General features: G+C 35.4%; 1 protein-coding gene across 2 annotated transcripts in view; it reads right to left on the minus strand.

Moving 5' to 3' along the window:
- EPHA6 (EPH receptor A6) overlaps window positions 1-26,802 on the minus strand; it is a 941,742-nt gene that overhangs the window by 130,816 nt on the left and 784,124 nt on the right. For both annotated transcript variants that reach the window (XM_023216075.3, XM_023216077.2), the window contains one exon: window positions 19,447-19,508. In XM_023216075.3, coding sequence (XP_023071843.2) covers window positions 19,447-19,508 — 62 coding nt within the window. The remainder of the gene's footprint in view (window positions 1-19,446; window positions 19,509-26,802) is intronic.

Consider the following 26,802-nt stretch of genomic DNA (forward strand, 5'->3'; position numbering starts at 1 on the left):
GCAGCAAAAGCCAAAATTGACAAATGGGATCTCATTAAACTAAAGAGCTTCTGCACAGCAAAAGAAACTACCATCAGAGTGAACAGGCAACCTACAGAATGGGAGAAAATTTTTGCAATCTACTCATCTGACAAAGGGCTAATTTCCAGAATCTACAAAGAACTCAAACAAATATACAAGAAAAAAACAAACAACCCCATCCAAAAGTGGGGAAAGGATATGAACAGACATTTCTCAAAAGAAGACATTCATACAGCCAACAGACACATGAAAAAATGCTCATCATCACCGGCCATCAGAGAAATGCAAATCAAAACCACAATGAGATACCATCTCACACCAGTTAGAATGGCAATCATTAAAAAATCAGGCAACAACAGGTGTTGGAGAGGATGTGGAGAAATAGGAACACTTTTACACTGTTGGTGGGATTGTAAACTAGTTCAACCATTATGGAAAACAGTATGGCGATTCCTCAAGGATCTAGAACTAGATGTACCATATGACCCAGCCATCCCACTACTGGGTATATACCCAAAGGATTATAAATTATGCTACTACAAAGACACATGCACACGTATGTTTATTGCGGCACTATTCACAATAGCAAAGACTTGGAATCAACCCAAATATCCATCTGTGACAGACTGGATTAAGAAAATGTGGCACATATACACCATGGAATACTATGCAGCCATAAAAAAGGATGAGTTTGCGTCCTTTGTAGGGACATGGATGCAGCTGGAAACCATCATTCTTAGCAAACTATCACAAGAAGAGAAAACCAAACACCGCATGTTCTCACTCATAGGTGGGAACTGAACAATGAGCTCACTTGGACTCGGAAAGGGGAACATCACACAATGGGGCCTATCAGGGGGAGGGGGGAGGGATTGCATTGGGGAGTTATACCTGATATAAATGATGAATTGATGGGTGCTGACGAGTTGATGGGTGCAGCACACCAACATGGCACATGTATACATATGTAACCTGCACGTTATGCACATGTACCCTAGAACTTAAAGTATAATAATAATAAAAAAAAATGTAATTAAGGTGTGTTTCAACTATAATTTTTACGGCTTAAAAACAGTTGGTCAGGCATGTTGGCTCATATCTCTAATCCCAGCATTTTGGGAGGCTGAAACAGGAGGATCATTTGAGACCAGGAGATTGAGACGAGCCTGGGCAACACAGTAAGACCCTATCCCTACAAAAATAAAAAATTAACTGGCATGGTGGTGCATGCCTGTAGTCCAGCTATTCAAGAAGCTGAGTTGGGAGAATCTCCAGCTCAGGAGTTTGAGGTCACGGTGAACTATGATCACGTCACTACACTCCAGCTTGGGTGACAAAGTTTCCAAATAAATAAATAAACAAACAAACAGTTATTGGTGGGTAAGTGCAATTTTCTTCTTTTCCACTGCTGAATATAAAATGGGTGTTATTTAGATTAATTTCGCTCTTCTACCTCAGCACAAATATAATCACGTGCACACAATTTACAAGAAAAATGTGCTAATAAAAGACAGCTCTCATTATTAATAAATAACTAGTATAAGGTAAAATGCCATCTTTACTAGATTTATAATTTGAGTACATAAATATTTTTAAAATCTCTTTAAATTTTAAATTAATATTTGCTTTGCATTTGCTTAAGGAAACTCTTCAAATGTCTCACATGGCTTTTGAAATGCTTACATGCACTTATATATGTTATTTCAATACTCATATTCCTGAGATATATCTACATTTTTTAATGATGAAAATTGAAACTATTTTTAGCCACCTGAAAAAACAGATCAGGAAATTACAAACAATTTTATGACTTTTAGTGATACCTTCTGAAATATAATATAATAATAGATGTCATTATGAATACCTGATTATGTGGTAGACATTGTTCTAGGAGTTTTATGTCTATTAGCCATTTAATACTATAGTGCAATAACCTTAGGAAACAGTTATTGCCTATCATTGAACTTATTTTGTAGGTAAAAGTTGTCCTTGATTTTCTCTTTCTTTTATACACTTTATTGAATCCATCAGCAAATCCTATTGGCTCTACCTTCAACATACATCATAGACTTCGAACATTTCCCTTAAACTCCACTGCAACGATCCTAGTTTAAAGCATCATTATCTCTTACCTGGATTATGGCAAAAGCCTCTTAATCTCCCTGCATCTATTTGTGCGTCACTGTAGTCTCTTCTCAATACAGCAATGAGTGATCCTTATAAAATATAGTAATTAGGTCATCATGCTATGCCTGTATTCCAAAGACTACAATGGCTTCCCATATTACTCAAAGTCAAAGTCATTATAATGGCCTACTATGCCTGATTTCATTCGTTTTCCAACTTGGCTGCATATTGGACTCAACTGGGGGAACTTTTGACAAATATTGATGCATATGTCCCACCCCAAGAGATTTTGGTTTCGTTGGTCTGGGGTAAAGCCTGGAACTTCAGAATTTTAACAGGTCTTTAAATTTAAAGTATTATAATATATAGCCAAATATAAGCAGTATTGCTCTCCAAGAGATGTTTCCCTTTCTGTCTCCATCTGCTCTGACTTTGTCTTTTACCATCCTTCTCCTTACGTACTCCTCTCAAGCCATGATAGGGTGACTATATATTTTATTATTCTAACTACAGAGTAAAAGGCTCATGCTAGTAATTATAAAGGGACAACATGCATAATTTGGCATTGTTTTAGGAGAAACAGGCATATGTTCATCAAGCATAAATATTTATTTGCAGTTTTATAGAAGTAAAATTCTCCTACTCCAGAGAATTGGCACTTGCTATTACTATTCCCTGGAATATTTTCCCTCAGGTATCCACTTTATTTGCTCCCTTACCATCTTCTAATCTTTACTGAAATGCCATGTTTCAGTAAGACCTTCTCTTCCACTCAATTTAATCCTGAAACCCACTCTCAACTCCACTTGCCTTTTCCCTGCTTTATTTTTCTCCACAGCAATAACACCATCTGATGTACCATATATTTTGCTGAATTCTTATTTCCCTACCCACTCGAATTTTTATTTCTCTTTTGCTTACTTCTGTATTCCAGGATCCAGAAAAGTACCTGGCCTACTGCAGTCTGTCAATGCATATTTGCATAACAAATGAATAAATGATTTATCAGCTATTTGACATTGGGCAAGTCACCTAACTTGCTTTGCCTCAGTTTAGTCATTGGTAAAATGAGGATAGTGGTGATAACTACTTCACAGTGCTGCTGTGAACAATAAGTGAGCTAATGCATGGGACTGGAATAATGCCTGACTCATAGAAAGCACATGTAAATGTTAGTTACATTAGCTTATTAAGTATATTAATCTCATCTTTACTTCAGCCACAGACTCCCAAATGGACATCTGGAAGTTGTCATTTCTGAAACTGTCTCACTTCAGAAATCTTAAACATCAACCCAGTGTTATATTGGTAAACCTGCTCTCTAGAGAAAAATAAGACAGAAAGCCCTGATTTGTAGCATTTCCCAATTCCTGTGGTGTAAATACTTCCATCGTAGCAAATTTTAAGCTACTAACAGTTTATCAGCCAGTTCTTGCAAACTGATATGATCTGGCTCTAGCACACTACTGTCAGTACCCTACTTTCTGGCCACATTCTTCTTTCCCTTCCTCTCTTACCCTCATACAAAACTATACTTTCTCGTCTCTGCAATAAAGACTTCTGGCCCATATAATTTTGATTATTTCTAGTCTATTAGACTCTTCATTTCCTTTTTCATCTAGCACAGACTCACTCTCTGTTACCTGAATGATCCCTTCACTACCATCCTCAGTTGCCTTTTGGCATCCTTGTTTTTCTTTTGTACATGCTCTACAAACCATAGTTTCTATTATCTTCACCCTTACATTTGGGGAGTTGAGTGTTCATGTAGAAAATCACAGAAGCATGCACATCACTGTTATAACACATTTATGTTCTTCAGCATCATCTGAATGTTCAGCATGATTAGTTAATTATTTTTCTCCAGGACCAAGATGAGGACTGGCAAGTTTGGGGAAAAATGTATACAACTAGCACATATAATTGGGCCAACAGGCCAAAAGATCATCTCTCCTGGATACTTACACTGCATACCATTAATAACTTTGATAAAAATTTTTGGTTGGTTGCACCTGCTAGGGTCTTGAAAAAACAGTCTCTGGAGTAGAACTTGCTCTTCATGGTCCAGCACTTCCATAATCTGCTACTTTGGTTTTTAATTTCAATAATTATTCCAAACATTCACCTTAAAGGAAAGTTTGTCCTCAAATTTCCATAAAAACTCTTCTACTACTTTGTGTAGAAATGAAATAGAATCAGGCATCATTTCCTTCAATTTATGCATGTTCCTCATAAAGCTATCCAGATCTACAACACTCCAGTCGTGGGAGATGCGGAGGCTTCTGCTCTCCAAAGTCAATCCTCCACCAGGTTCCTTGATTTTATACCTTTTCATCTCCTGAAATCTTTTGTCTTATCAATTTTTTTTTAATTCCCTCCTGCTTCTTTTTCAGTGTATGCATAGTCCAAATTGTCATCTATTTTAAAAATACCCTTCATTTTAAGATACAACAATTACAAACATTAACGTAACTAACAACAGACCATCAAAATATATGCAACAAAAATTGACAGAATTGATGAAATTGAAGGGAGAAACAGATAGACAAACATTTCAAAATCCCACTCTGAAAAATGGACAGAACAACCAGAGAGAAGATAAGAATATAAAGGACTTGAATGACACAATAAACCAACTAGATCTAACATAAGTAAACACTATACCCAAGAAAAATAGAACAAAATTTCATATGGAATGTCTTCTTTGATAAGCCACATGTTAGACAATAAATTTAAATATCAATCAAGAGATTTCAAATAGCAGATTTCATACAAAGTATGTTCTCTGACTACAACAGATAAAGTAAGAAGTAAATAATAGAAGAAAAATGTAAAAGTCCATAAATTTGTGTACAGACAATAAACTTTCAAACAACCAATGGATCAAAGAAGAAATCACAAAGAAAATAAGAAAATACTTAGTGACTACTGAAAATGAAAGTGTCTCATACTACAATTTGTAGGACACACATCCAAAGCAGAGATAAGGAGGAAATTTGTAGCTATAAATGTCTGTATTAAAAGAAAGAGGAATATCTCAAAACAACAACCTACCTTAACAACGTAAGAAACAAGAAAAGAGCAAACTAAACCCAAAGGTAACAAAAATAAGGAAATAAAAATAAGAACAAAGATAAATAAAATAGATAATAGAAAAACAATATGGAAAATCCACAAAACCAAAAGTTGGTTCTTCCAAAAGAACAATAAAAGTAACAAACTTTCATCTAGATTGACCAAGAAAATAAAGAGAAGACAGAAATTACTAAAACCAGAATGAAGGTGGGATATTACAACCAATTCTACAGAAATCAAAAGGATTATAACAGTACTATAAATGATTGTATGTGAACAATTAGATAACCTGGATAAAATGGAAAAATTCCTAGGAACACAAAACCTATCAAGACTAGATGATGAAGAAATAAAAAACCTGAATAGACCTATAACTATTAAGAAGATTAAATTAGTAATAAAAAAACTCTTGAAGAAAATCCCTGGACCTGATGATGATGGCTTTACTGGTGAGGTCTACCAAACATTTAAAGAATGAATACAAATCCTCCTCAAACTTCATCCACAAAAACTGAAGAGGAGAGAGACATTTTGATTCATTCCACAAAGATTACCTTGATACTAAAGCCAGACAAAGACACTACAAAAAATCCCTACATTACTATAGACCAATATCCCTTAACCATTCATGAAAAAATCCTCAACAAAATACTAGCAAATGGAATTCAGCAGCATATTAAAATTATTATACACCATGGCCAAATGGAATTAATTCAGTGAATGTAAGGATGGTTCAAATATGAAACTCAGTCAATGTACACACCATATTAACTGAAAGAAGGGGGGAAAATCCCCACAATGATCTAAATTGGTGAAGAAGAAAACATTTGACAAAATTCATCACCGTTTCATGATAAAAACAAGCTAGGAATAAAAGAAAATTAGTTTGACATAATAAAAGCTATGTGTATGTATATATAACCCACAGTAAACATCATACTCGACAGTTACAAATTGAAAGTTTTTCCTCTAAGATAATGAACAGGGCCAGGATGGCACTTTCACCACTTTGATTCAACATAAGTATCAGAATTCCAATAACATTTTTTTTTGGCAGAAACACAGAAGTCCACCCTAGAATTCACATTCACATTATATTTCAAGGGACCTTAAATAACCAATAAAGAGGAGCAAAGCTGGAGGATTCACATTTCTTGATTTCAAAACTTAGTATAAAGCTACAATAATCAAAATATTTTGGTATTTGCATAAAGACACACATATTGACCAATGGAATGGAGCCCAGAAGTAAACCTTTTCATGTATGATTGCTATGGCTTGAATGTATGTGTTCTTTCCAAATTCATATGCTGGAATCTAATACCTAATGTGATAGTATTAAGAGTGGGGCTTTTGGTAAATTATTAAGTCATGAACACTCAGTCCGCATGAATGGGATTAGTGCTATTGCAAAAGAGGTTGAAAGGAGCATCCTAGTCCCTTTTTGCCCTTTTTGCTCTTCTGCTCTTCCACCATGTGAGGATACAGCTTTTGTCCCTTCTGTCATGTGAGAATACAGCAAGAAAATGTCATCTTGGAAGCAGAGAGTAAGCCATTACCCTTGGTCTTGGACTTCTCAGCTTCCAGAACTGTGAGAAATAAATTTCTATTATTTATTACATATCCAATCTGTGTTATATTGTTATACAAGCAGGAATGGACTAATAACAATGGTCAAGTAATTTCTGATAAGGGTGCCAAGATTATTAAGTTGGGAAAGTACAGTCTTTTCAATAAATGGTGCTAGGAAAGCTGAATATCCACATGCAAAATAATGAAGTTAAATCTTTACCTAAAACATATGAAAAAATTAACTCAAAATGCATCAAAGACCTAAATGTAAGACCTCAAATTATAAAACTCTTAGAACAAAACATAGTGCAAAAGCTTCATGACATTAAATTTGGCAATGATTTCTTAGATATGATACCAAAGCCACAGGCAACAAAAGGAAAAACTGACAAACTGGGCCACGTGAAACTTAAAAACCTTTGTGCATCAAAAAACACTCTCTGCAGAGTACAAAGCTAACTCACACAATGGGAGAAAATGCTTGTAAATCATATATCTCCTAAGGGAATAATATCCAGCCTATATAGAGAACTCCTAAAATTCAACAACAAAAAAATCAAGCAACCTGATTCAAAAATGGAAAACGGACTTGAACAGATACTTCTACAAAGTAGATATACAAATAGCCAATAACATTGAAAAGATCCTGAAAGCCACAAATCATTACAGAAATTAAAACTTCATTGAGACACCACTTCACATCCATCAGGATGGCCATTATAACAATAAACATAAAACAAACAAAAACGTCAGAAAATAACATGTGTTAGTGAGAATACCGAGAAATTGAAACCCTTGTACTCTGTGGGTAGGAATGTAAAATGACATGGCCACTACAGAAAACAGTATGGCGGTTCCCCTAAAAGTTAAAAATTAGAATTAAAATATTATTCAGTAATCCCACTTATGGATGTATACTCAAATGAATGGAAAGTAGGGTGTCAAAGTGCATCTATTGTCATAATAGCATTCTTCGCAATAGCTAAAATATAAAAGCAACCCAAGTATCCATCAAGAGATGAATGGATAAGCAAAATGTGGCATGTACATACAATGGAATATCATTTATCCTTAAAAAGGAAGGAGATTCTGACATACACTTCAACATGACTGAACTTTTGAGGACATTACGCTAAGTGAAATAAGCCAATCACAAAAGACAAATACTATATGATTTCACTTAAATGAGATATTAAGAGTAGCCAAACTCATAGAGACAGGCAGTGGAATGTTGTTTGCCAGAAGCTGGGGGAAGGGAGAAGGGGGGAGTTTAATGATTTTAAAGAAGTGGGAAAGTTTAATTACTTAATGAGTGCAGCATTTCAGTTTTGCCAGATAAATAGAGTTCTGCAGATGGATACTGGTGATATTTGCAACAATGATATGAATGTACAAAATATCACTGAATTGTGCACTTAAAAATGGTTAAGATGGTAAATAAATTTTATGTTATGTGTATTTTATCAAAATTAAAAAATTGAAAAGAAATCCTTGATTTTTCTTACATTTTGGTCTACTAGCATACTAGCATTTGATTTATTACTTGCCTTGACATCTCACCCACCTGTTCCCAAAGGAATCATCTTCACCTACAAATTCCTGTTAGTTGTTCATTCTCATTTTTGCTCTCTGCAATCTGGCTTCTGCCTGAGACCAAACCATTGAAAATGCTCTTGTTGAGATCACTGAGTCCCTCTTATGTGCTAAATCCTAGAGATGTTTCTTTGTTTCTGTCTTTCAGAATTCCTCTCCTGAATTTTTCACAATTGGTTATGTGCTCCTGACTTAAAAACTGTATTCCTTTGGGTTTGGGGACTTTATGTTTTTCTGTCTCCCTCCTTGTTCCTCTTTGCCCACTCTTGCCTAGTTACCTTTGGGAATTCCACCCATGCAGCCTCTCAGATTGGTATGGCACAAAGTTCCACCCTGGTTCAATGTTCTTCTTAGGAAATATCATGGTTTGCATTTAGTAACTACCTTTATGCTACCAAGTCCCAGATGTTCAATTTTAGCCAATATTTTTCCACTGAGCATAAGATTTGTATTTTAAATTGCTGTCTAGACATCTCCTTTTTTAAAAAAATTACAAAACTTTTATTTTAAGTTCAGGGGTACATGTGCAGGATGTGCAGGTTTCTTAAATGGTTGTGTCATGGGGGTTTGTTGTACAGATTTCACCCTTCAGGTATTAAGTCTAGCATCCATTAGTTATTTTTCCTGATCCTCTCCCTCATCCCACCTTCCACTCTCTGAGAGGCTCCAGTGTGTGTTGTTCCCTTCTATGTGTTGTCCATGTGTTCTCATCATTTAGTTCTCACTCATAAATGAGAACATGCAGTGCTTGGTTTCTGTTCCTGTGTTAGTTTGCTAAGGATAACGTCCTCTAGTTCCACCCACGTGCCTGCAAAGGATATGATTTCATTATTTTTCATGACTGCATAGTATTCCACAGTGTATATGTACCATATTTTCTTTATGCAGTCTATCATTGATGGGCATTTGGGTTGATTCAATGTCTTTGCAATTTTGAATAGTGCTGCAATGAATATATGTGTCCGTGTGTGTTTATAATAGAACAATTTCTATTCCTTTGGGTATATACTCAGTAATGGGATTGTTGGGTCGAGTGTTATTTCTGTCTTTAGGTCTCTGTGGAATCGCCAGTGTCTTTTACAATGGTTGAACTAATTTACACTGCTACCAACAGTGTGTAGCCATTCATTTTTCTCCACAACCTTGCCAGCATCTATTATTTTTTTGACTTTTTAGTAATAGCCATCTGACTGGTGTGAGATGGTAACTCATTGTGGTTTTGATTTGCATTTCTCTAATGATCAGTGATGCTGAGTTTTTTTCATATATTTCTTGGCCACATGTATGTCTCCTTTTACATGTCTGTCTGTTCATGTCCTTTGTCCAGTTTTTAATGGGGTTGTTTGCTTTTTCCTTGTAAATTTGTTTAAGTTCCTTATATATGCTGGATATTAGACCTCTGTCAGATGCATAGTTTGCAGAAGTTTTCTCCCATTCTGTAGGTTGTCTATTTACTCTGTTAATAGTTTCTTTTGCTATGTAGAAGCTCTTTAGTTTGGTTAGATTCTATTTGTCAATTTTTGCTTTTGTTGCAATTATTTTTGTGTCTTCATCATAAAATTTCTGGCTGTGCCTATCTCCTGAAAGGAATTACCTAGGTTGTCTTCCAAGGTTTTTGTAGCTTTAGGTTTTACACTTAACTCTTTAATCCATCTTAAGTTAATTTCTGTATATGGTGTAAGAAAAGGGTCCAGTTTCAATTTTAAAAGGGTCCAGTTTCAATTTTCTGCATATGGATACCCAGTTATGTCAGTACCCTTTATTGAATAAAGAGTCTTTTCCTCATTGCTTGTTTTTGTCAGGTTTGTCAAAGATTAGATAGCTGTAGGTGTGTAGTCTTATTTGTGGATTTTCTCTTCTGGTCCACTGGTCTATATGTCTGTTCTTGTACCAGCACCATGCTGTTTTGCTTACTGTAGTCCTGTAGTATAGTTTGAAGTTGAGCAGCATGATGGCTCCAACTTAGTTCTTTTTGCTTAGGATTGCCTTGACTACTTGGGTTCTTTGTTGGTTCCATATGAATGTTAAAATAGTTCTGGTGCGTGAAGAATGCCAATGGCAGTTTTATGGAAATAGCTTTGAATCTATAAATTGCTTTGGTCAGTATGGCCATTTTAACAATAGTGTTTTTTCCTTTCTATCAGCATGGATAGTTTTTCCATTTGTTTATGTCATCTCTGATTTCTTTGAGTAGTGGTTTATAGTTTTCCTTTTAGAGATCTTTCACTTCCCTTGTTAGATATATTCCCAGGTGTTTTATTCTTTTTGTGGCAATTGTGAATTTGGTTCTTTTGTGATTTGGCTATTGGCCTGACTGTTGTTGGTGTATAGGAATGCTCACATTTTTTTCCACATTGATTTTGTATCCTGAGAGTTTGCTGAAGTTGCTTATCAGCTTAAGAAGCTTTTGGGCTCAGACAATGGGCTTCTGTAGATATAGGATCATGTAATCTACAAACAGGGGTAAGTTTGACTTCCTTTCTTTGTATTTGGATCCTCCCCCACTTTTTTTTTCTATTGTCTGATTGCTCTGGACAGAATTTCCCATACTATGTTGAATAGGAGTGGTGAGATAGGGCACCCTTGTCTTGTACCCTTTTTTTAGGGGAATGTTTCCAGCTTTTGCCCATTCAGTATGATGTTTGCTGTCAGTTTGTCATAAATGGCTCTTATTATTTTGAGGCATATTGCTTCAATACCTAGTTTATTGAGAGTTTTTAACATGAAGGGATGTTGAATTTCATCAAAAGTCTTTCCTGCATCTATTGAGATAATCATGTGGGTTTTGTTTTTAGTTTTGTTTATGTTATGAATCACATTTATTGATTTACGTATGCTAAACTAACTTGCACCCTGGGGATGATCACCACTACTTGATCGTGGTGGATCAGCTCTTTGATGTGCTGCTGGATTCGGTTTGCCAGTATTTTGTTGAGGATTTTTGCATTGATGTTTAGCAAGGATATTGGCCTGAAGTTTTCTTTTCTGTTGTATCTCTGCCAGGTTTTGGTATCAGGAAGACGTTGCCCTCATAGAATGAGTTATGGCAGAGTCCTTCCTTTTCAATTTTTTAGAATAGTTTCAGTAGGAATGGTACCAACTTTTCTTAGTACATCTGGTAGAATTCAGCTGTGAATCCATCTGATCCATGGGCTTTTGTGTTTGGAAAGCTATTTATTATTGCCTCAATTTCAGAACGTGTTATTGGTCTGTTAAGGGATTCAATTTCTTCCTGGTTCAGTCTTGGGTGGATGTATGTGTCCAGGAATTTATCAATTTCTTCTAGATTTTCTAATTTATGTGAATAGAGATATTTGTAGTATTCTCTGATCATTGTTTGTATTTCTGTGGGGTAATATCTCCCTTATCATTTCTGATTGTGTTATTTGAATCTTCTCTCCTTTCTTCTTTATTAGGCTAGCTAGAAGTCTATCTATTTTATCAATTTTTAAATAAACCAGCACCAGGATTTGTTGAGTTTTTCAATGGTTTTTCATTTCTCTCTAGCTCAGCTCTGATCTTAGTTATTTCTCATCCTCTGCTAGCTTTGGGATTTGTTTGCTCTTGGTTCTCTCATTCTTTTAGTTTTGATGTTAGGTTGATGACTTGAGTTCTTTCCAGATTTTCGAGGTGGGCATTTAGTGCTAAATATTTCCCTCTTAACCTTGCCTTAGCTGTGTCCCAGAGGTTCTGGCACATTGTACATTTATTCTCATTAGTTTCAAGGAACTTCTTGATTTCTGCCTTAACTTCATTATTTACCCAAAAGTCATTCAGGAGCAGGTTATTCAATTTCCATGTAACTGTATGGTTTTGAGTGTATTTCTTAGTCTTGAGTTCTAATTTGATTGTGCTGTGGTCTGAGAGAATGTTATGATATCAGTTCTTTTGCATTTGCTGAGGAGTGTTTTACTTCCAATTATGTGATCAATTTTAGAGTAAGTGCCATGTGGTGATGAGAAAAATGTACATTCTGTTGCATTGGAGTTGAGAGGTCTTCAGATATCTATCAAGTCCATTCAATCCAGACCTGAGTTGAAGTCCTGAATATCTTTGTGAATTTTCTATCTTGATGATCTGTCTAATATTGACAGTGGGGTTTTAAAGTCTTCCACCATTATTATGTGGGAGTCTAAGTCTCTTTCAAGGTCTCTAACAACTTGCTTTATGAATCTGAGTGCTCTTGTGTTGGGTGCATATATATTTAGGATAGTTAGCTCATCTTGTTGAATTGAATCCTTTACCATTATGTAATACCATTCTTTGCCTTTTTTGATTTTCGTTGGTTTAAAGTCTGTTTTGTCAAAAACCGGGGATGGCAACCCTGTTTTTTTCTGTTGTCCATTTGCTTGGTAAATTTTCCTGCATCCCTTTATTTTGAGCCTACATGTGTTACTGCATGTGAGATGGATCTCTTGAAGACAGCATACTGATAGGTCTTAGTTCTTTATCCAGCTTGCCATTCTGTATCTTTTAATTGAGGCACTTAACTCATTTACATTTCAGGTTAGTATTGTTATGTGTGGATTTGATCCTGATGTTGTGATACTAGCTAATTATTTTGCAGACCTGTTTATGTGGTTAATTTATAGCGCCACTGGTCTGTGTACATCATTGTATTTTTATTGTGGTTGGTAATAGTTTTTCCTTTCCGCATTTAGTGCTTCCTTCAGGAGCTCTTATAAGGCAGATCTGGTGGTGATGAATTCCCTCATCATTTACTTGTCTGAAAAGGACCTTATTTCCCTTTTCTTATGAAGCTTAGTTTGAATGGATATGAAATTATGGGTTGGAATCTCTTTCCTTTAATAATGTTGAATATTGGCGCTCAATGTCTTGTGGCTTATAAGGTTTCTTCTAAAAGGTTCTCTGTTAGCCTGATGGGCTTCCCTTTGTAGGTGATCTGGCCCTTCTCTCTGACTACCATTAACATTTTTTCTTGTATTTTGACCTTGGAGAATCTGACAATTATGTGTCCTGAGGATAACCTTCTCATCAAGTATTTTACTGGGGTTCTCTGCATTTCCTGAATTTGAATGTTGTCCTGTCTAGCTTGGTTGGGTAAGTTCTCATGGATGATATTCTGAAATATGTTTTCTACATTGGTTGCATTCTCCCCATCTCTTTCAGGTACATCAGTCAGTCACAGATTTGGTCTTTTTATATAATCCCATATTGCTTGGCGTTTTGTTTATTCATTTTCATTCTTTTTTCTCTATTCTGGTCTGCCAGTGTTGTTTCAGAAACCCAATCTTTTAAGTTCTGAGATTCTTCCCTCTACTTGGTCTGTTCTGCTATTAATACTTGTGATTACATTATGAAATTCTTGCATTGTGTTTTTCAGCTCTATCAATCGGTCAGTTATGTTCTCTATATTGGCTATTTTGACTGTCAGCTCCTGCAACATTTTATCATGATTTTTAGCTTCCTTGCATTGAGTTAGAACGTGTTCCTTTAGCCCAGTGAAGATTTTTTATAGACACATTTGGAAACCTAGTTCTGTCATCTCAGCCATCTCAGTCTCAGTCCAGTTCTGAACCCTTGCTGGAGAGGCGATGTGGTCATCTGGAGGAAAGAGGACACTCTGGATTTTTGAGATTTCAGTGTTCTTGCACTGATTCTTTCTCATCATTGTGGGCTTCTCCATTTTCAATCTCTGAGGTTGCTGACCTTTGGATTTATTTATTTTTTCCTTTTAATGGTCTGGCCACTTTTTCATAGGGCTGCTGTAATTTTCTGGGGGTCTGCTCCAGTGCCTGGTTGCCTTGGATTTTCCAGTACCTGAAGGTATCACCAGTGAAGGCTGTGAAACAGAAAAGATGGCTCTTCCTCTGTGAGCTCTGTTCCAGGGAGGTATGGACCTGTTGCTAGTTCCAACACACTTGTAGGAGGTGGCTGGAGACCCTGCTTGGGAGATCTCACCCAGTCAGGAGGATTGGGATTAGGTACACTCTTAAAGAAGCAGTCTAGTCACTCTTTTGTAGAGTAGCTATGTCCTACTGGGGTACTCCTTCTGTCCCTGGTTGGCCTGTGCTCTCTGAAGCCTGGAAGCTGGAACCACTAAGTTGCTGAAGAGCAAAGATGGCGGTCCACCCATTTCTGGCCTCTCCATACCAGGGAGAATTCAAATCTCTGTTGGGCCGGAGAACACAGAAGGGGGTGGCTTGAGGCCCCAGTTGGGATGCCCTGCCAGTGAGGAGGAATAGATTGGTTAAAGAAGCAATCTGGACATGTTTTGGTAGAGCAAATGAGATGTGTTGGGGGATCCCTTCTATCCCTGGTCAATTTGGGCTCCCAAAGCCTAGAGACTGGAATGGCTAAGTTGTCCAAACAACAAAGATGGTGGCCTGCCCCTCCCCCGAGGAAACTCTATTCTGTCCCAGGTAGGAGCAACAATGTTGCCAGGGGCTGGCTGGAATTCCAAGTCAGTAGGTCTTATCCTGTAGGGTACCCTGGAAGTGGGGCCTGCAGACTGATAGTGCTCTGCCCCTGGATTCAGCTCCCTTTTCAGGGGTATGTATGGAGGTCCAACTTGTTACCTTGCCTGAGTTGCTGTCACAGCAGCAACTCCAGGGACCCGAGAGCCAGCATATATAAAGCTTCCAGGACTCTGTGCATCTGAGTAGCTTCTCTGACACGACTTCACACAGTTCTGTGTGTCAGACTGAAGACCCTGGTGGAGTGGGTTCATGAGAGTATCTCCTGACCCAAGCGTTGCAAAGATCCATGGGAGAAGTGTGGTTTCCTGGGGTCACACATTTACTAAGCGCTTCCCTGGGTGGCGGAGGTTCCTGTTGCTCTGCGTTGCTCCCGGGTGGGTCACTGACCTCCTTTGCTCCATTCTCTGTAGGTCCAACTGTTTCCCTGATCAGTCCCAATGTAAGTACCTGGATGTTTCAGTTGAAGGTTCTGTATTATTCACCCCTTTATTCCTCTCTGTAAGAGTCACACACAGTAGTTGCTTCTAGTCAGCCTTCTTGGTCCCCACCCACTGAACATTTTCATTGGATGTTCCACAGACAACTCAAATGCAACACGACCAAAATTAAACTTACCATTTCCTTCCAACTACCAGTCCATCCTGTTCCTCCTCTGTATTCTTTATTTCAATTGATAGCAGCACCTTCTACTCACTTTTCTTGCTCCCAGCCATCCTTCCCTGAGCATATTCTGAGCTGATTTCCTTACTTAATTAAATCCTTCTTGCTTTCTTTTATTAACTTCTCCTACATTTTTGGTTCATAGATGACCCCCTTTCTTATTTCCTAAGTGATTTGCATTGTAAAAAATGTAAGTATAGACCAGGCACAGTGGCTCACGACTGTAATCCCAGCACTTTGGAAGACCGAGGCAGGCGGATCACGAGGTAAGGAAATAGAGATCATCCTGGCCCTGGCCAACGAGGTGAAACCCCGACTCTACTAAAAGCCAAAAAAAAAAAAAAAAAAAAAAAAATTAGCTGGGTGTGGTGGTGCACACCTGTAATTCCAGCTACTTGGGAGGCTGAGGCAGGGGAATCACTTGAACCTGGGAGATGGAGGTTGCAGTGAGCTGAGATCGTGCCACTGCACTCAAGCCTGGTGACAGACCAAGATTCTGTCAAACAAACAAACAAAACAGTAAGTGTTCCTTTTCTCTCACAACAAAGGATTTGAGGTGTGAGCAAGAGGCTGCAGTATGAACACACCCTCTTGCGCTGCAACTAGTAGTATATTTAGTATTATATTTTGGTATAACTGAATTTTGCGATATAAATTAGCACTCAACAAATGTTATAAAACAAAAAATTTTGTGGTTGACATGTGGCATTTCAAAGTTATTCTATAGCTATACTTAGTTTAGATTGCTAGTTAATATTGTTATAAAAATGGGAAGTTCTAAGTGGAATGTTCTAAAATGGGAATTTCTAAAATTTAGAGATAGGTGGTTTGCAGGAAAGTGCCACAAAAAGTATTTACTAAATCCAAATGTATAGCTGGAAAAAGCCTGTATAGGGATAATGGTCAAGGTTATACTTAATTCGCACCAGTAAATTTTAGTGAAATTAGAGAAAATACACTACTGTGAATTAAGTGTAACCTTGACCACTATCCCCAAATGGGCTTAGAAAAGTTAAAAAATCCAAACATTGGTGAGGTTGTGCCTTCTGGGCAGCCAGGCTGCTGCTGAGTTGCTTGCTAAGTCAGAATGTATTCAATTTTAAAATTAAAAATACACACAGTCACACACACATCCCTTCTCTACACACACGTATATGTTCGCACACAAGCCCACACACACGCTTGACTACACTGTCCCTCTGCTGATATATATCTGGAAGAATGTCCACAAGGATCCTAAACGGTATGAGATTCATGAATCCAGTGCCATATGAAAGCCAGCCAGCCACCAGCACTGACACTAAGATGTAATCTTGTAGTTAGTAGTGCTACCACTCCTTCATAATAAAATAGCAAATTGAAGCAGTTTTCAAATAGTGTGGGAGACCAAAGGGAAATCATTTCTGCTTCCAGTAAGCGCAGAAGGCTATTAATGAGCCACGGGTGGCTCCCCTACTACACAGTGCACTTAGTCACTTCCTCCTTCCTGTACTCACATAAGCTGTGATTATGTTCTAAAGCTGTAGTTTGAAAAATGACTTTGCTTTTGAAAATTTATGGGCTATATATATTTATATGTTTTATTTCTGCTTGTCATGGGGAGTTGAGTATCTGTTATTGACATAAAGTTTATAAAGCACTTTGAGTTTTTAAGAAGAGAGATGATTACAAAGAAGGGTAAGAACATTAAAGAAGAGTAAGATGGAAGTATTGACCCTATTTTTCCATTCATTTGATTTGTTTTGCATTATAATAATGTGACTTTTAGAAACTCTATGTGCAAAGGGGACATAGACCACATGAGGAGATGGTAGTGGACTTATAAGGAAAAGTAGTAAGCATTTTAATAAAATGAATTCATAATGCATGAGAGCATGGCTTTTTGAGTCACAGAGACTTGAGTTTGAATCCTTGCTCTGCCACTTGCAATGTGTCACACGCTATTCTATAAGTTTTATAATAATCAATTAATCTTTATAATAACTGTATGAAGTGGATGAGTAAACAAAGGTACAGAGAATTTTATAATGAGTCAACAGAGGTACAGAGAATTTGATACCATGCCCAAGGTCACACAGTCCTTAAGTAGAGCCAAAATTAACTGAGATAGGTATTCAGGTTCTTTTCCCCTAGAATCTCTGATAATGTCTTACATACATAGTACATAATAAGAGCTGGAAAATATTAGGTTTTAAAATTTAAAGCATAAAATACACTACTTCTAAACATGTGGTAGGATGTTTAGAAGTCAATCTTATTTGTAACATATTATTGTTTCTTTATAACATTTAATTGATTCATTATTCTGCAGAATAAAATATATAAATTAGGTAAGAAGCTACTATTTCCCACCTTATTTGCTTGTGGTACTCATTTGATCCATTTTTAGCAGCAAGTTAGATTGAATATCTGCTATATTGTTTGCCATTATATTCTGCTTTAGAATACAGCTGATGCAAAAATAAAAAGAAGAAAATAAAAAGAAAACCAACCTAACCCAAGCATCATTAGATAATGAGTCATTTTGATATGTATCTGATAAAAACGAGTTTTTGAAGAAACATAATGGAAGGACATTAAGTATACATGCATTTCAAGTACCATAGGTGGTCCTGATAAATTATTCTAAGGTAATTTAGAACAGGTGAAATGAATAGAAGCTATAAAATAACACATTTTTAGAATGGCTACAGAGAAGAACAAACAGTTGATGTCCCCAAACACCTCTGCATTTCATTTCACCTTACAGAGCACACTTGGTTGAGAGTATACACTGCACAAGCAGTATTGCTCTATCATAACTTGATGATTTTGCTGAATTCAGCTTCTAGGATTGAAACTGGACATCAAGCCCAGTCAGAGTATACATATATCATCACTGCTAGCATTCAGAGCAGTTGGAAGAAGAGGACCCAGAATGAAGAAAAATAAATGAAAATGAGATCAAGAGAGAAAGATGAGATGCAAACAGAACTTATTCACATAACATGGGGCAAAGAATGAAGTGAAGTGAATGTTTTATTTTCACATGAAAGAAGAAAAATAATGTAACATTCCAAGTGGCAAGGCCCAACCATTTTGTAAGTGAGAAAAATAGTTATATCTCTGTAGATAGACAGATAGATAGATGATAGATAGATAGATAGATAGATATTAAAAATGCAGTGACATGCAAATATATGACCTTTGCTGGGGATGAAAAATATTTACTAAGCAGTTATTTTCTGTATTTCATTTTTTCACTACCAATGAATATTTTCATAGCACATGATGGTTTTTCAAATCTTAAATGTATTATAAATATACCTTGAAATATAACTTCCTGGTGCCTTCTCAGTTTGTGTTTGTATCACTATCTATAATAAATTACTTTTTGTACGTACTATACTTTTAAGGATAAATCACTTTAAAAATAATGTTTTTGTAAAAGAAATCTCTGCTAAAGAAGTTTTATTCCTCCTCCTTTTGTTTTCTGAATAGTCAGTCAAATGAACTGAAGAAGGACCAAGTTGATAGAACATTTTCTGAAATGAACTTGAGTCACTGTTGGTAAATACAGATCAGTTAAGGAGTTCAGCATTATAGATAATGCATACAGTATCGTACTACATAGTTAAATGTGATAAAGCAAAATTAATGACTGTGAGGCAATTGAGTTTCATTTCATCTTTCTTCATGATAATATTATTTGGTATACACACACACACACACACACACACACACACATATAGCAAGTGAATTTATAGGAGAAATCAATTATGTTATTGAGTGTACATCCTCCCCCCTTAGTAACACTCTAATGTATTACAGTATCAGGGAAATGCACCCTAGAGAAAACACTGCTATTCTTCACAGAAAATCCATGAATAACATTATGCAAAAATTAATTTATGATAAATGATTTAAATATAGAACTGAGAACAGCTTATTTAAATGCCATCAGAAAAGAACACCTCACCCGCAAAAAGGAGTCTAGGGATCCATTCTCCATATATTCCACCACAATCATTACTGGTCTGCCTGCAAAAGAGCAAGAGAACACACATGGATTAGAGCAATTACAAAAATATGTGCTGCAGTTAAGAGATACCCAGCTGTGGTAACTAAATTATTTGTATTTTATTAATAGGAATTTCATTTTCCAACCTGCTTCTATAAAAGTGTTCATATTATACATAGGCATCTCTATATTTCTTTATAGCATTATTTCCTTTTGAGTTCATAAAAAGGACATGAATTACAATATAAATTACAAACGAATTAGGTACTTCTTTTCCTAAAGCCCTGCAATCACTTGTTTAGATTATGTTCCTTTTGTCCTCTAGTTTTTCCTTAGAAAAAAATCAACAAGCTGAAGTAGGATTTAAGCAGTTATTATAGCTGCTTTTGCAGTTATGGTACAACTTCTAAGGCAGTGCAGCAATTTTGGCTGACTTATATTAGAGTGGGCATTTCTGAAATATTCCTAAGGCAAAGCAGAAAGGAGAAACTCATAAATTCTCTTTAAGAAATTATAAACCATCGGTCATAGTCTGATTTTAAGGGCCTTTAAGCAGAAAAATTTTAGATTGATGAATACTACAAAGCTTGTAGGATTTGTAATAGCTCCTGATTATGTTTTCGTTGGACATAGATTTGATCAACAGAGCAACGATGGCAGTACATGAAAAATAAGTAACTCTGATTTTGTAGTCTGGTACAGAAGATAAGATCAGAAACTGAACACAATTTCTTTCCTTTTTTATCATATCAATTGTTACACTGTTACAGTTTCCAATACACCTCTATTAAGTAGAATATTTGACATAAATAACTGATTTATTTCAAAGAAGCGAATGCATTTGTTCTGCCCAATTGCCCAAGTTTAAAAGATAAACTCATTTCAGATGCTGGGGAAATGGTATTCACCTGAAATAAGCATGTATGACATATTTAGTTTTTACTTCTGTGTTTCTCACCTCTTGTTGGAATTTTTAACTTTTCAATCTGCACTGCGCACAGGTTTTCATTATAAACACGAAGGAGATCTCGAAAGAACTAATGTGTACCATTGATGGAAATATTAGATCTCATTGTAATTCATGTTCATTTTATGAACTCAAAACCTTGTGGGTTAGAAAGGGTGACTATTATGAATTAGTACAATGTATGCAAATGCTAGACTTTACATTTGAATCTATATTTTAAATAAAGATGTGCTAAAGGTTAAATCTATTAATAAAGCTCCCAATTTATCATGCATAAAATTACAACCCAAGGAAGTTTTCCATTTGTAGTGAATATTAACCTATATTCTACAATGTTCCTCGAAGTAATTAATTTTACCCAAATATGAATAAAGAACTTTATTGGCAATTATCGAGGTCAAATGAACTGTCAGCACTCTTGTGGGCAGGGATCTAGAAGATTCAGGTTTTAAACCTTAAAGTTCATCATGAAATCTTTTATTTGGCTATACTTTCAGGGAGCTTGGAGGTAGGACATAGATAGAAACACTGAGGCAGCAAGGTGGGGAAAACAAAAGGTCATTTTTGTACTTAAATATAAAAATTCTGAGTCCAATATTCCATTTTGAATGACAATGGATTCTGAATGTTAATGGGAATAGTTGGGTTATTACAATGACGGCCTGATGTCTTCTTCCCCTGCCTGCAGAGTCACAACTTTTTAATCTGTCTTGACCATTGCTGTCAGAGGAACACTTTTAGTTTTTATTGTCTTTAACAGACATTTATCCTTCCCTTAAGAATGCCAGTCTTATTAGAATAAAAAGAGCTTGCAAGCATTTCACTTGTATTGGTACATGCCATAATTATGTTTCTTGTGCAGATACGGAAATGGAGGGATAGAAAATTAAAATACTTGTCCAAAGCCAAATAGCTGGTAAGTGGCAGTATCAAGTAGTCTGTCTCAGAGTTTGAGGTCTTAACCGTTATGCTACAGGTGCCTTTCAGAAAGCATTTATCGATAAAAGCTCCAAGTCTCACCCTGTTAGTCAATTCTTTCCAGTGAGGCACCTCATCTTTCCTAACTAGCCTTTGTATCCACGGCTCTACCAGTTGTTATTAGTTCTTCTATTTATTTAATCCTGTTTCCTTCTTCCTTTACTTGTGTAGTCACCTGCCAGGATAATCTCCCAATTTGCTTCTCTCTCTAATCTCACCATCTATCCCCCCCCACTCCCTTAGAATTTATATAACACATCCCTAAAAGTCTCTCACAGTGATAGTTCTTATAGTTTCATTTCCATCACATCTATTGTATACACTATGACATGTCGTGCATGTTTTTATATTAAGTTGTTTTTCTTATTTTCCCATAATGCTTTGTATCCTCATTCACTGGGTTTCTCAAGGTCACTTGTCATGGACCTAATCATAGTAGGTGCTTCATGAAAACAAGTTAACTTTTCTTGATTTTATAATTCCTAAGAAACTAACTCTGGAGTATTTCAGCAGGATCTGATTTATGTGAATACACAGTACTTCGAAATTAGTTCTATCTATAACTCTTTGGGAGATACTTTAAGCAATCTTAAAATTCATCAGTGATAAGTTCTATCTTCTCATTAAGAATAATAAAGAGTCAAATGAAGACTTCCCTGGATTCCTGTGAATTAGAAGTTTCACATTTGAACTCTTAATCTTTTGTATTTTGTGTAGTAGCATCAACTGAGAACAGCTGTTAATTGAACTAAGGTTTTTTTTTTTTTTTTTTTTTTTTTGCTACTGCTCCATCTAGCCTGTAATTTGTTTTGGTTTTCAACAGGGAGGAACCTAGTCATACTGTGAAGATTATAAGCAACTTTACAATCCATTATTACATTTTATTATCTAGAAAATAGATAAGTACAAGGGAAATTATGGAAATTAGGATGTTAATCTTTAAATCTGTTTTAGGTGAGAGAAGTCTATTGGCAACAGTGTTTTTCGGTCTTTTCCAATTTGTAAACATTATATATTGCATTATTGTTCTTGGAAGATATATTTGGAAGTAATTTATTATCTCTTTCTAAATTTTCAAAATGTTACACCTTATTTCCTTTTGTACAATTTTAGCCAGTCACCCCTTGTGCCTCATGTCACACAATAATCTTAGTATTTGCATAGTACTAAAGTCAGTGGTGGACAAACCAGGCTTCTTGAATTAGTCAATTCTTGAAATCCCCAGATCACTTCAAGTCTCATGTGTTTGATTTAAGAGACTTTCAAAGATACTTTACAAGTCACCAAAATGAATTTCTTAGGTTTTCCTTCATAAATATCCCAGAAATGGTTATATATTTTAAATGGCATTTGAATGAAGATACTCTAAGAAATCAGTTACTGATATTCTGGAGACAATGGATTGCAAAAGCCCCTTATCATCCTTTTCTGTTATAGACAAGAAAAATTATTTTCTTACATTAAGACTTTAAGGGAGTATTGACCAATATATATTTTTCAAATGTTCCCTAATACTTCTGATGATTTTGATAAAGGTGCTGTGGATAAACTATATAATCATAAGACTACACTTTTCTCATGCTGTTGTTAAAGAAAACAAAATAATTCTTTAAATGTTCCATAGATACCCTGTTTAAAGTATTTTGCCAGTGAAATCCTTTTTTTTTTTTTTTTTTTTTGCCTCAGGGAATATTTGTGAAAAAAGAGGATAACAGAGATTTAACATTTTCATATAAGTAATGAGTTTGTGCTGGATGTAGTATGCTCTATCATTCTGGCAATTTCTAATGTGCAGTCAGTAGAATGAAGAATCAAAACAAATCTCAACAACCTCAAAACTCTATTACAGTTTAGATCATTCAGTTCTTTAACATTCTATCAAGTTTATATTTTATCTACCAGTTAATAAAATTTGTGGTGATAACTTAGAATGACAGTTAGAGCGCCTGTATTTTTTTCCCCCAGTTGCCATTCAGGACTCTTTGGACCAGTTATTTAATCTATTTCTACCTTCCACGTTTCTGTTGTAGAGATAGTGAATTACAATTATAATCTCAAATGGGTTTGATAATAAATGAAATATTCTTATGCCTCCAAGGCACTCAGAAGATATGGATTATGCCATTTGAACACAGTTATATTATATTAAATCATTGTTTTTATTCACAGTAGTACCCAAATTAAAGAACTATTTTCCTCTTATAGTGTTGCCTGATGATTATCAGATCACATTCAAAATACATCTCATCCTCATTCAGTTCAAATCCAAACTTTTAACATTTCCCTTGAACTTTCTTTTCCTCTAATAATCCCATGTTCTTAAAACATCACCATCCATCTAGTTATCCAGGTTTGAAACTCTTTTGTGACATTGGACTTCTCACTTTATTAAACCCTTTCTAGTTCATAAGTTATGAAGTTCTGTTGATTTTACATAAAATCTATTGCCACTGCCCATATTCTGCCTTTGCTTTCTCTTGCTCAATAATATTTTACTGGTTTCTTTGCTCCTATCTGGTACCCCATTGTAAGCTAACTCTTGCAAAATCATTGTTTTTGAACATTCAGTGATACAAAAAAAATTTTTTAAATGCCTACTAGGTAGCAAGTACTCTTCTGGGTTCTGGAGACACATCATCAATCAATGTAAGATCTCTGCTCTCATAGAGTGTATAGTAGGAAGGGCACTAGAAATAATTAAACAGCCAATTAGTAAAAAGGGCTAATGCCTCATTCCCCTATTTTAAGACTGCATTGTTTATTGCGGAATTAAAGTCTAAATTGCTTGGTAATTAAGTTCCTTTACAATCTCTTCTCTGCCTTCATTTCTAGTTTCACCTTTTACTTCACCCTATTCCCATATCTCCTGTTTGTCAACTAATCAAGGAAGTGAAAGATGTCTACAAACAGAACTACAAAACACTGCTGAAATAAATCAGAAATGAAATGAATAAATGGAGAAACATTCCAAGCTCACAAACTGGAAGACTGATATCATTTAAATGGCCATACTGCCCAAAGTAATTTACAGACTCAATGATATTCCCATCAAATTACCAATCTCATTTTTCACAGAATTAGAAATAAACTATTCTAAAATTCATATGGAACCATAAAGAACCCAGATAGCCAAAGCAAGTGCAAGCAAAAAGAACAAAGCTGTAGGTATCACATTATCCAACTTCAAACTATACTATAAAACAACAGTAACCAAAAGAGCAGGGTACTGGTACAAAAACAGGAAAATAGACCAATGGAAAATAATAGAGAATCCAGAAACAGCCACACACCCTAACCATCTGATCTCCGACAAAACTGAGAAAACAAGCAATAGTGAAAGGACTCCCTATTCAACAAAGGGTGCTGGGATAACTGACTAGCCATATGCAGAAGAATGAAACTGGACTCTTACTTTTCACCATACACAAAAATTAACCCAAGATGCGCTAAAGATTTACATGTAAGAATTCAAACTACAAAAATCATAGAAGAAAACCTAGGAAATACCCTTCTTGACTTTAGCCTGGGCAAATAATTTATGGCTCTTTTTCAATTTCTCTTGGTGACTCATAATTTCCTGAATATTACTTTACTTGTACCTTCCTCTCTTCTTTGGAAGACTGCCTTCTCATTACTTCTACTTGACAAAAATCATATACTTTTTAAAAAAAGCAGCTTAAATACCATCTCCATTGTAAATTCTCCTATGAATTTCTCTCTGTTTTAGGAAGTCTTGATTGTTTACTTTCTCCTCCCTTTATCTCTCAATCACGTTTAGAACAGTTATGGTACAGTATTAATGTTAACAATATAGGTGTCTGTCTTCCATTATGAAGTGGCCTTGAACTCAGGACTTAATGCCCAATTCTTCTCTGTAAGGTCGCTATCTAAGCACAGAGCTAGGCATAGAGTAGGTATTCAATTTTATATTTTCTGAATTGAATGTCAGAAGGAACACACACATATGAATGTTCTCTAAGAATAATTCCAGACCTACAAAAGATTTAGTGAAATAACAGAATGGCAAATCAATAATTTTTAATCATAAATTATTTACATTATCAAAACTATTGTTGTGAAGACAGCAAAATTCAAATTTCAGCTCCACTACCTAGTGGTTGCATGATCTTAGGGAAGTTATTTTAGCTTTTTCAGTTTTGGCATATATAAAATGAGAATAATATCACGTACTACATAAAATTTTTGAAATAATCAGATGAGAAAATATATAATTAGCATAATGTTTGTCACTAAAATATTGATGTCCATCTACTTTCCTTTCCTTTTGTGCACAGGTATCTGCTTCTGTATTGTTATGTTTGCACACTATGTCACAAAAAGTTTTAAAAAATAGAAAATTTTTATACTTTATCGCAGATTGGTATTGACATGAAATGTATTTTATCATCTTTTACTTAGTAAAGTAAAATTATTGCTAGTTACGTGTTTCATATGATGCAGTAAACTTCCAGTTTTAGCACTAAAATTCTTGTGTCCCAGGCAAACTAGGATGATTGCTTACTCTATGTTTGGCCTGCCCAGCACAGTACAGTTGAAATTGTAAGATTAGAGTCACATAGCCTGATATTGGAGATGTTTTCCCCTTTGGACAAGTAACCTTTTATAACTCACTTTTCAACTCACTGTCTCTGTTTCCTCATTTGAATATTATATATTTCTCATTGGCACATTTTAATTTCCTCATTTGGTTATTATTATTGATTTTACTATATATAGGCATATTATTATAACCTTCTCCTTAGGGTGGTGAGATGAAAAGGATAATGTGCTTAAAACAGAGAATAGAACCCAATGCTGAACACTGAATCACCCAATAACTGCTAATTAAATGAATGGCTATCTGTTGAGTATTATATGTCACCTTACTGACTAGATGTTGAATCCTAAGCTAAGAAGTGGCTTGCAGAGCTAATAAGGTTCATTAATAGAATGACTAGTGTTAGTAAATTTAGGAGCTCTCTGGATGGTCTCAAAGGTCCATTTAAATCATATATGCCTGAAATTGACAGGTTTGAAATTGCTTTAATGAACAAGATGGTTTCTCAGGTAGAGTAAAATACTTTAAAGAGCATTTTCCTATTTTAAATAACATAATATATAGTTTCTTAACAATAACATCTGCTAAAAGTAGGTTCTTATTCTCATTAACAATCTGTGTTGTATCTTCTGCACTCTGTTTACAGATTTTTGCTTGTAACATACTTTATGGTTAATATAGAATTGATGGTTTTAATCTTAGAGCTATTTGAAAACCCTCAGTTTATATAGTCAGATGATTTGATTCCATTTTTCCCCCTTAATTTAGGTTATTTGCTTTTTAAAATTAAGTGGTAAGCCAAATACCCTTG

This window comes from Piliocolobus tephrosceles, chromosome 2 (genome assembly GCF_002776525.5).
Source record: "Piliocolobus tephrosceles isolate RC106 chromosome 2, ASM277652v3, whole genome shotgun sequence".
Taxonomy (NCBI): domain Eukaryota; kingdom Metazoa; phylum Chordata; class Mammalia; order Primates; family Cercopithecidae; genus Piliocolobus; species Piliocolobus tephrosceles.